At 39.2% G+C, this 11,882-nt stretch overlaps 1 protein-coding gene across 5 annotated transcripts in view; it reads right to left on the reverse strand.

The window, feature by feature from the left end:
* The window catches only part of NAALAD2 (N-acetylated alpha-linked acidic dipeptidase 2), a 113,355-nt gene extending 103,497 nt beyond the window's left edge, over positions 1-9,858 (reverse strand). For 4 of the 5 annotated variants that reach the window (XM_027578080.1, XM_027578077.1, XM_027578078.1 and 1 more), the window contains exons 1-2: positions 9,782-9,858; positions 9,460-9,564 (exon numbers count right to left, since the gene is read on the reverse strand). In XM_027578080.1, the coding sequence (XP_027433881.1) occupies positions 9,460-9,564; positions 9,782-9,834 (158 nt within the window). In that variant the 5' untranslated portion in view covers positions 9,835-9,858. Of the gene's footprint in view, positions 1-5,789; positions 6,012-9,459; positions 9,565-9,781 lie in introns of those variants that run through there. The other variant, XM_027578081.1, reaches the window with a different exon arrangement.
* Positions 9,859-11,882: the final 2,024 nt, after the last annotated feature.

Genomic DNA, 11,882 nt, shown 5'->3' on the forward strand with positions numbered 1-11,882 from the left:
TACAGTACAGTTATAAACACGAAGCAGTAGCTGATGAACTTGTTGCCAAACAGCAACACTTCAAAGATGTTTTAAAATGGTATTATCTCAAAAGAACGGCTTGGAAGCAGATGTGTTATCAATAATATCAATGTAAAGTTGTAAATTCAGAAACCATGAATTTAGGTAAGACTCAGGAGTCAGGTCGTAGTTCAGATGAAAGACTTCTATGAATTCTGACCTTCTCACCCTTCAGAGAAATCTCACAGGATCATGCGAAAGTTGTTTCCAAAAGGCCATAGTCAAAAGAGGACGTTTCCCCCTTTTGCAAGAGTTTGGGAAATACAGAGCATTTTCTTTCCATAAAAGAGAAAGCAGCAGTGAACAGTGAGAAAAAGGGATACAGTCCTGGTCCAGACATCTTGAGAAAGTGGTCTCATTAGATGTCAACTGCTTCAATTCCAGGAAATCTTCACTTTCAGGTCACCAGCTGGTGTGCAGACCCAGTCAGGGTTTGCAGCTTTCTTTAATGTGTCACGTGAACCCAAGAATCTATTCCTTGAGGTTGGTGGCCCAAGGGTTGGTTAGCAGTTCCTGATAAGGGCCTTTCCAGTGAGGTTGAGTCTCTCTGGAAGGGTCTATTCCAATAGATGAAATCTCCAGGTTGCAGAGTACTTGAAGTCTGTCTCCCATGTACTTGAGTACATGGTGAAAGATTACTCTACCAAAGCACGGTTATTTTCAGTAGAAGCATCTAGGCCTTTACAATGTTAAAGTAGATCCCCTTCTATCAACTCCGAGTCAGAGAAGGCAGGGGCCAAGCGCTTAGGACATCCTATGACCATCTCAAAGGATGAGAGTCTAGGAATCCCAAAGAGAGTGGATCTAAAATTTAGAAGACCAACAGCAATGCTTTCAGCCAAGGTATTTGGAGGGTCTGTACAAATTTCGTCAGTGCTGTTAGTGCAACTAACTATCCCTGAGGATTGAAGATGGTATGCACAATGAAAGTTGTAAAACTGGCCAAACAGCACAGACTTGTTGAAACACCTGCCTGGTAAAATGAGTTCCCCAAGCACTATGAAGTTCAAGAGGGGTTCCCCAGGGAGGGATAACCTTTTCTGTTTTTATTTTTTTTTAAGATTTTATTTATTTATTTGAGAGAGACAGAGAGAGCACAAGCAGGGGAGGGGCAGGGGGGAGAGGGAGAATCTGGCTCCCCTCTAAGCAGGGAGAGCAACATGGGGCTTGATCCCAGGACCCTGGGATCATGACCTGAGCCAAAGGCAGAGCTTAACTGACTAAGCCACCCAGGCACCCCAGGGATAATCTTTTCTAGCAGAATTTAAGCCACAGAATAAGCATTGGTCTGTCTACAAGGAAAAAGCTTTGGTACAGTGAGAAAACAGACCAAATTAATTGAAACATACTTATTTCCATGAGACAGGGTAGCTGTATGAAGTCCATTTGTGTGAACAGGCTTTTTGGATACTTTGGACGGGTGGGACAAGAAAGGTAGGCACTTTTTGCAGCCTTTATATTTCCCCACCTACATTCCCAAAGACTATTATTTTGTCATAGGTCAATGGTTTAATTATGGTAAAATAGTAAACAATTATTGGATAACTCTTGTCATTTTTTCCAGTTGATCATTTGAAAGAACATCCCTTTCAGCCATGACAGGTTTGGGTCTTGGTTTCCTTGAGAACAGCATTTTGTTGGAAATCTCAGTGAGGTGGTTTCCTTTGGACTCTAGAAGTTGAGTCTGGAAGGCCCAGGAAGCTTAGTAATAGCCAGGCCTGCCTGCAAAAAGTATGGCATCTAATAAATTTGGGACATTGGAGCCATTTTTTATTTTATTCCCATTGTAGGTAAAGAAATTTCATTGTTTCTGTAACACTTCTAAAGTCATGAGCTACTCCAAAGGCAAACTGACTATTGATGTAAATGTTTGTACATCTGACTAAGGTACAAGCCAAGTACGGCATATAACTAAACCTGCTAGGCCAAAATAGCCACAGGTAAAGGTATGGACTCAATGACTTCCAAAGGAGTTGTAATAGCATACCCAACACAATATTTACCATTTTCATCCTTTAAATATGAGCCATTATTAAACCATGAAAAACCTGCATTGGTTAGAGGAGTTTCCTACAAATTGTCAAAGGGAGTCAAAAGTTATCTGTCAGCATTAAGCAGTCATGAGGGATTTCATCCATGAAGGAGAGGATAATAGCAGAGCTAAGGTTACTATAGCAAGAAGAGTTATATGAGGAGCAGTTAGCAGGATGATGTCCTAGGAGGCAAGACAACTGACTTAAGTGTAATGAAAATTGGGAGGCGGGGGGGGCTTCTGCTACATGGGACACGGGATGGTTAAAGAGGATCCTGTGATTATTTCTCCAGAGTGGCTTCGACCAAAAGGGCAGTGGCAAGAATGACTCTAAGGAAACGGGGTTATCCCCATGCTAAATGGTCCAATTGTTGGTTATAATGCCCTATTATTGGTTGATGATGTTCCCCTATTTTTAGGTGAGTACCCCAAGGGCATTCCCTTCCCCCTCACATACAATGAGGAAAAGGGGAAGTTGATAATTAGGATGTCTGAGGACAAAGAGTTTTATTAGGTTTTTCTTTAAGGTCCCCAAATCTATGTCATCATGATCTTTCCAAATAGGGTCATTTTTAAATAAAACATATGGAAGTTGAGCCTTAAGAGAGAAGTTTCAAATTCAATTTCAACAGTAGACAGCCAGTCCAAGAAAACTTCATAAATGGCACTTAGTTTTAGGTTTTGGGAAGTTCAGGATGCCATAAAGCCTACCTGAATCAAAATGTAGCTCTTGTTCTGAGATCAGATACTCTAAGTATCAAACCTGAGTTTGAGCAAACTGCATTTTTTCTTTGGAGTCTTTCTGTCCCTTTAAGGCCAGAAGTTTTAACAGGTGGATGCAGTCTTCCTGTGAAGAGGTTTGAGAAGGGGAGCAGAAAAGCAAATCATCTATGTATTATAACAAATAGAGCCTGCAGAAAACTTTCTATCACCCAAATAGTTTTTGAGTTTTGTGAAAGGAAAAAACTGGGTGTAACCCTGGGGCATTACTGATTATTGTCCAGGTGCATTTCCACTCTTCCCAAGTAAAAGCAAAAAGATATTGGCTATCCTTATTAACAGGAATACTAAAAAATTGTACTGCAATTAGAGTGAAAAATTTGCTTTCAGTAGGATTGGGTGTCAGTAGGGTATGGGGTTAGGAATAACAGAGTGCCAAGGTATAAAAATGTTATTTATTGTTCAGAGGTCCTGGACAAACTCCCATCCTCTGCCATTGGGTTTTCTCACAAGTAAAATAGGGGTATTATAGGGACTAGTGCAGGCGATAATGAGGCCCTGAGGCTTGCAATCTCATATTATGGGACTGATGCCTTAGAGGGCTTCTTTATATATAGGTTAATTTATTAATTAAATTTGATTAGTAAAGCTTTATTAATTCTGAGGAGAAGTTCTGATGGATTTGAATCTTGCTGGGAAATGCACTGTGGATTCTGCAATATAATTTGAAGAGTTTACCCATAAAGAGGATGGTAGCTGATCCAATAAGAACAAATGATTACTGTCTCCAGACTCAGCTACAGTGATATCAGAAACAAGAGCAAATAAGAGCTATCAAAGAGTTATTTAATTTTCCTGGTTGACTATTTAGGTTACTACTATCAAATTCCAGAATTATTTCCTCCTTTTGGGAGGAAAATTCCAGTATGAATATTTTCTAAGAAATCTTGGCCCAAAAAATGAATACGGGTGGAGGAACTAAGCAGAAGAATGTGTATCTCACAAAGGGCCTATAAAAGAGAGACAGACAGACAGATAGAAACCTGTTGAGGTTTATTAAAGACCCTCACTATTTGAACTGTTTTAGTACTCTGAGACAGGAGCTCCTTTAGAGCAGTGGGGTTAGCACAGAGAATGTTGCCCCAGGGTCAGTAAGGACAAATAGAGAGATTCATCCCCAATCTGGAGAGTGGTTTCTCCAAGCAGATTAAGAGGGAGGACTGGGAAGAGCCCCTGTGGTTCCTCCAAGCACCATTAATGGGAATTAGGAAGGTATTGGAAAGGCTGGTTAGGGGGCTGATGGCACCTGGAATGCTTAAGTTTGTAACAATTATTTTTTCCAATGTCCTGGCTCTTTGCAATAATGGCAGAAATTGGATTTTTGGTTCTGTAGAGGAGCCTTCATTTTCCAGAACATTTTCCAGAACTTCATTTTCCAATGTCCTGGCCCATTGCAATAATGGCAGAAACTAGGTTTCTTGGTTCTGTAGAGGAGCCTTCGTTTTCCAGAACTGAAAATTGAGAAATTGTGGCCATCTTTCTTGTAGGTGACTTATCTGGGATATGAGCAAGCTAGTTTTCCAAATAGACTAAACCTGGAGTGGACATAGTTTCCCATTCTGTCATGGTCCTTTTAACTAAAAGAGAAAGAGGCTATTTCAGTCCATTAATAAACAGAATTAAATACCACCCAGGTGGATTCAACATCTAAACAAACACCAGAATTTCCTTTAAAGACAATTTGCACTTGACTGTAATAGATACAGTTTCACCAGGCTTTTGTGTACAAACATGAATTCTGTTCCAAATAACAGGCTTAGGAAAAGCTACTCTAATTGCTTGGTGGACATTTCCAGTGAGTGTTCAAGCATTTTGCCAAAAGTTAAGGTTTATTTCTCCAAATCCTTTTCAGGATGTTTCTGTTGAGCTAATTTTATCCAGTATTTGACCTGGCCCTCACCAACAAGCATGTGGACAGATAAATATCCTAGAAGCCAGGCTGTACATTTGAATAACTATGCTAAATTCTTCAGCAAACCTAAAGGGGTCCTCGGTCACTTAAGGAAACCGGCTCAAAATTCAGCCTAGTGCAGGGAACCTAAGACATCTGAGGTTTATTTAAATCCTCAGAAGACTTAACTTTATAAGGTAGATTTTAATACATTCAGGAGAGCAAGTTCTGGGAAGAGATTCAGAGGAAAAATGAAGTTCAACAAAAGGATTAGAATCGGGAGGAAGCATATACAGGAGGAAAGGCCAGCACAAAGGATCAGAGGAAAATAGCACTGGAGGAAGGGCCTGTGCACAGGGTGGAGGCTACGTGTCTGGAGGCAAAATGCGGGGGGTGGGGGGGGTGGGGGTGGGGAAGTCCTCAGAAGCCATTTTGATTCCTAATAGTTTGCCTCAGTTAATTTAGAAATAGTATTTCACAAAGAAGCAAACTTAGAATCCTAAAAACACTTAGAAGCCTCAAGGTACCAATTAAAGAGGCATCCCATTCAGTTTTTTGTTTTGTTTTGTTTTTTAGCTGGGGCTTTCTAACTGAGGAAATCAAAAGTTCCCCATAAAGACCATTAATGTTCTAAATAACTTGTGATTAAGTTGGCCCCTTTAATTAGAAATGCACATGAGAAGGGACTTCTGTTTTTAAACATAAAACCAGTGGGGGTGCCAGAAGGAAGGACCCCCTCAAAGCATTTTGATGACTTAAGATCCCATTTTTTTGGAAGTATTCTCTAGAGCAAAAAGAAAAAACTCCTGAAAAACACAGTTTCAATAGGAACATCCTGGTTCCAAAAAGGAGTCTCACCCAAAGCCAGCACAGTTCCAAAAGGCATAGTCTCGTTCCAAAGAGTCAGACCAAAAGCTGAACAAGTACTCTCAGAAAGGGCAAGGCCTTAAAATAGATTCCCAATAAAGCCTGTAGAGATCGACATAAACACAAGAGAGCAGAGATCCAATGCAGGAGCAAACTTACCCTCAAACTCCAGGGTCGGCAAGAAAGCAGTGAGCTCAATTGGCTCTTTGGGGTCTGGAACCTGTTTGCTCACCAGCCTTGGAGTTACTGGGGGATCTTCTCCGGATCCCATATCTGCCCACCAAGTAATGTTAACCTTAAAAATTAAGCTGTCGGTTATTTCACTAGCAAAAATGGGTTGATTTGGGAGTTACAAAGAATTCCAACTCAGGACATGCAAGCTACCAGAGAACAAAGGAGAAGAATGTTCTTTCATGGGGGCGGGCAAAGGGGGAGGGAGAGGAATTGTTGTTACAAACAAAAAGTCTGTTGGAGTAAACTGGGAGTTTGAAGTATAGCGGCTTTTCATTGGCTGACTGTGACAGTGTCTCATTGGCTGGGCTGTTGGGGCGGGTTATGAGCTTTCTCATTCCTACTGGGACAGTAAAGCAGTAGAATTAGGAAGGTACATCTATTCCTGTTAAGGTCAGCAATGGGTGATGAGTGGTACGGTAGGAGAGCTCCCCCTGCTGTCCTCCCCACTCCATTTTAGGGAGATTTCCCTTTATTAATTTTCACACTATTTGTCTCTTTGCCACCCCCATTCCAGTAATTGCTGAATTTCAGCAGCAAGGTGCATTTAGGTACTGCTTTTTCTTCCCTGTTGACAAATTCCCTGTTGCCAAATTCTGTCCTAAGTCCTAACTGGTCCCACTTGGGAAGCATTTCTGATCCTGGCTGCTCCACCAGAACGCATTAGTTCCCTAACCATACATCAACAACAAAAATTGATGGGATTGAGTTGTTTTGTCAATCGCTACCTGAACAACACTCCAAATTTCTGTAATTCTCAGTTTCTTCTGTACTGGAGTTTTTCCATGCCCTGACTAAATTATTGTAGGTTTAAATTAATAAGATTAACCACTTTAGGTGTCTAGTACCATAATGGACAGTAGGTTCTCAATAAACATCATCCTCCCTGTCCTCCCCTTCTTATCAGTTATAGAGCATTTCTTTTTAAAAGTGTTTAGAAAGGGGGGCGCCTGGGTGGCTCAGTTGGTTAAGCATCTTACTCTTGATTTTGGCTCAGGTCACAATCTCAGGGCTGTGAGATCAAGCCCCACACCAGGCTCCACACTCAGTGTAGATTCTGCTTGAGATTCTCTCCCTCTCCCTCTGCCCCTTCCCTGTTTGTGCATGGGCAAGCTCTCTCTAAAATAAATAAAATAAAATCTTTAAAAAAAAAAGTGTTTAGAAGATTTGCAAAATGGTGGTCTTTGTTAATAGGACTCCTGCATCCATCTATTTCATCCTAAAGAATATCTTTAGCAATTCATGACTGAATTCCTTGTATCCAACCAAAAGCAGTTTTGCACCCAGAACAAACATGCCTAGTAAGTAAATTATGAAGGGGATAGTACATCTATGGTTATGCTCCCAATCTTTATTGCATTGTCTGAGGCCTTGATGATCTTAGTTAAGGCACCTCTCTTTGGTCCTAACAAGTTGCCAGAGGAGTCTATAAGTTCATTTTTAGTGAACTGTAATTGCTGAAAAATATGATATATCTTATAGATTTTTCCCTTGGAACTTCTGTAGAATCCCTGAGAGTTAACTTTGAACTAAATTATCTTTAGTCAACTAATTGATCTCAAAATATATGTAATTCAATGCCAAAAACCCACAAATAATCTCATTTTTTTTAAATGGGCAGAGGACCTGAATAGACATTTTTCCAACGACAACATACAGATGGCCAACAGGCACATGAAAAGATGCTCAACATCACTTATCATCAGGGAAATGCAGATCAAAACTGTAATGATGTACATTTGTCAGCATGGCTAAATAAAAAACAAAAAATACAAATGTTGGCGAGGATGTGGAGAAAGGGGAACCCTTGTGCTCTGTTGGTGGAAATGTAAATTGGTGCAGCCAGTATGGAAAACAGTATGGGGGTTTCCCAAAAAATTAAAAATAGAAATACCATATGATCCAGTAATTTCACTGCTGGGTATTTGCCCAAAGAAAACTCAAACACTAATTTGAAAAGATACATGCACTGCTATGTTTATTGTAGCATTATTTACAATAGCCAAGATATATAAGCAACCCAAGTGTCCATCCATAGATGAATGGATAAAAATGTGGTATATATACACCATGAAATATTACTTGGCCATAGAAATAATTTGTCATTTGTGATGACATGGATGTATCTAGAGGGTATCATGCTAAGTGAAATAAGTCAAAGAAAGACAAATACCATATGATTTCACTTACATGTGAAACCTAAAAAACAAAACAAACAGATTCTTAAATACAGAGAACAAACTGATGGTTGCCAGAGAAGAGGTGGGTAGGTACATGGGCAAAATAGGTGAAGGAGATTAAGAGGTACAAATTTCCAGCTATAAAATAAGTCAGAGAGATGAGAAGTGCAGCATAGGGAATATGATCAACATTGTAATAACACTGTATGGTAGCCGATGGTGACTACACTTCCTGTAGTGAACACTGAGTAATGTAGAGAATCACTGGTTAAATATATTGCTTACCTGTAACTAATATAACACTGTATGTCAATTATTCTTCAACAATAAATATTTTAAAAATACTTCTATATTGCTAAAAAGCCCTAACTTGAAAGAGCCCAGCTTTTGCAATCCTTTACCATACCTTAACTGATGACTCCAGCATTTTCTATTTTAGAGATGAACACCTTCAAAAAGATATTATTTTCATAGCAAAACAAGTCCCCCCACCACAGCAGCTGCGTATATAGAATGAAGTTATTCAAATAGAAGCAATAGCCAATCAAGTAATTATACTCCTCCGGTTTAAGAAACATTTTTCCTAGAGCATCCATAATTGTTTTTATTAAAAAAATATTGGAATTTTAATAAATATCCAGTTTTTACTTTAACAGGGTGACAAGTGTCTTCTCTAGGTCACAAACAATATCAAACATTCTTTGTATGAGTACACAAAAACATGCTACACATATACCTTTTGAGGACCTATTATATCATTTATCTCTAGACCCTTGGCTTTTTCTATCTGCCACCCATGGGACCACTGGCTATTGACTACATCTCTCTCATCTCTAGAGAAGGTAGGAACTAATGATTAAAATGATTTATTTGAGGGGTGCCTGAATGGCTTAGTTGGTTAAGTGTCCGACTCTTGATCTCAGCTCAGGTTTTAATCTCAGGGTTGTGAGTTCAAGCCCTGTGTTGGGCTCCAAGCATGGAGCCCACCAAAAAAAAAAAAAAAAAAAAGGACTTAAAAAAAGGACTTATTTGAGAAATTTGTTTTTATATTCCTATCTCAATTTTTAAGTAACTGAAGTTTGACTACTAGAAGACATCAGCATATTAATCAGCACAATTTTCCAACTTGATTAATCTCTCCAAATTAAAATTATTTATTCAACCAATATCTACTGAAAGGTTATAGCATGCCAAGCATTTGTTTTTGGCAGCAAAGAAAGTTTATTGAGTGATAGCAAAGTGACAGTACAAAAGTTCCTGAGGAGGGAGGGGACCCAAGAGGGTTGCCCTAGCATCCCAGATATTGTAAAAAATCCCAAGGATATGATCCTTGCCTTTAGAAAGCCTATGATATAAGGAAAAGGCAAATATTGAATATGTAATTAAATGTGAAGATTTCTAAGAAAAAGCAGTATTACCTTAACTCTGAAGGTCGTCGCTGCCTCAATAGGTGGCATCTGCAATCTTTATCTTGCCAATCCATTGTAAAAAATGTCTGGTTAGCTGGTTCACCAAGTCTTTGGCTTTTTGTTAATACAGATACAAACTCATTAGTAGGTTAAATTGCTCTTATATAATCTTTTCTCCCCTCCCTATTCTCACGTCCTAAAAGAACCAATCTTATAACTTCAAAGTTCAAATCCCATCAAATGGGTCACAGTAGGATTTGAAAATAAAGTGTGATATGTACTAATAAGGTGGTATATATACCACCATACGTACCAATGTATGTGTACATACCAATGATTAAGATTTAATAAAGGAACAGCGTTTAGCTGTGCCACACATTTCATGTTTTGTCTGAAGATGTTGCCTTGTCTTTCACATGAGAGGGATCACCTGGATATTCACTGTACAGATATGGACATTATGCCATTAATGATGTCACAAGGTGACAGGATGATCTAGTTATCCAGATAACAAGGTTCATTTTCAAAAAAAGTGAACAGTTGATATCATGATGGCTGTGATTCATGACAAGAGATATATCCCAGTTGAGCATTTTTAAAATTCTGGGTGCAAAAACTGTCAAAAATCAGTTTCAAACTTAAAATAAGATATTAAGTATCAGAATGTTAGTATATTATACTGTATGCTATAACCTGTAAGGCAAGTAAGAAGTTAGAAGAAGTATAGATAGTGAGAAAAGGGTAAAAGACTAATAAAAGTGGGAAGAAATTTTAGAAGAAAAGCAGAAAACCATGATTGGATGATTTTCTTCTGATGTCATAATTACTCTACTCAACAGTATACGTAGACATTAGAAAAGGCCCACCAAGTGAAAGTGTAAAACAGAGACAGGGTCCCCACCCAGACCCTGCCATCAACACAGGATGTGTGTAACCATGATGATAACATTCCAGACAGAAGCTTGGCCATGGTAAGTATATTATTTGGCCTTTAAAGCAAAATTTCCTGCTCAGCATTTCCCATCCCTTATCATTAACATGTGCTTTCAGCTTGTTTTCCATTACAGCTTTTACCTAATAATGCTAAAATTGGGGGACTCCTCATGCTTTTTCTTGCAGCACTCTTATCATCCAGTCTCATTTATAGCCTCTATCCTCATGTACTTTCAGTATCATTAAATTATGAATAAATCTCTCTAGATTTTTTTTAAAGATTTATTTATTTGAGAGAGCGAGAATGAGAGAGAGAGTACATGAGAGGGGAGAGGGTCAGAGGGAGAAGCGGGCTCCTCGCCGAGCAGGGAGCCCGATGCGGGACCCGATCCCGGGACTCCAGGATCATGACCTGAGCCGAAGGCAGTCGCTTAACCAACTGAGCCATCCAGGCGCCCCTCTCTAGATTTTTGATCTCCCTTCTAACCCTTTCTCTACTCCATCTTACCTGACGCCTGTTTTCACTTGATGATACCCCTCCCTAAAATCAGACAGCTTTCCACTTCATGGAGAAGTGAGACCTAAAGCCATAAAACTCCTAAAATGAAATGCAGACAGTAATCCCTCGGATATCACCCTATAACAGTTTTCTGGATATGTCTCCTTAGGAAAGGGAAACAAAAGCAAAAATAAACTATTGGGACTACATCAAAATAAAAAGTATTTGTACAGCAAAGGAAACCATCAACAAAACAAAAAGGGAACCTACTGAATGGGAGAAGGTATTCACAAATGATATATTCAACAAGGGGTTAATATCCAAAATATGTAAAGAACTGATACAACTCATCATAAAAAAAAAAAAAAAAATTTGCTTAAAAAATGGGCAGGAGAGCCTGGGTGGCTCAGTTGGTTAAGCATCCAACTCTTGATTTTGGCTCAGGTCATGATCTCAGGGTCATGAAACTGAACCCTTGTTGGGCTCCTCATGGAGCATAAAATTCTCTTTTCCTCTCCCTCTGCCCCTCCCCCACCTAAAAAAGAAGGGCAGAGTACCTGAATAGACATTTTTCCAAAGATGATATACAAATGGCCAGCAGACACATGAAAAGAGACTTTACATCACTCATCCTCAGGGAAATGAAATCAAAACCACAATGAGATATCACCTCACACTTGTCTGAATGGCTAATATCAAAAAGACAACAAATAACAAGTATTAGTGAGGATGTGGAGTAAAGGGAACGCTCATGCACTGGTGGGTGGGAATGTAAATTGGTGCAACTACTATGGAAAAGAGTATGGAGTTTCCTCAAAAAGTTAAAAATAAAAATACCATGCAATCTAGTAATTCCACTACTGGATATTCGTCCAAAATATATGCATCTCTATGTTTATTGTAGCATTATTTACAAGAGCCAAGATATGGAGGCAGCACACGTGTCCACTGATAGATGAGTGGATAAAGAAGATGTGGTATATATGTGGCTGAAATATTA

Source organism: Zalophus californianus, chromosome 11, assembly GCF_009762305.2.
Source record: "Zalophus californianus isolate mZalCal1 chromosome 11, mZalCal1.pri.v2, whole genome shotgun sequence".
Classification (NCBI taxonomy): Eukaryota; Metazoa; Chordata; class Mammalia; order Carnivora; family Otariidae; genus Zalophus; species Zalophus californianus.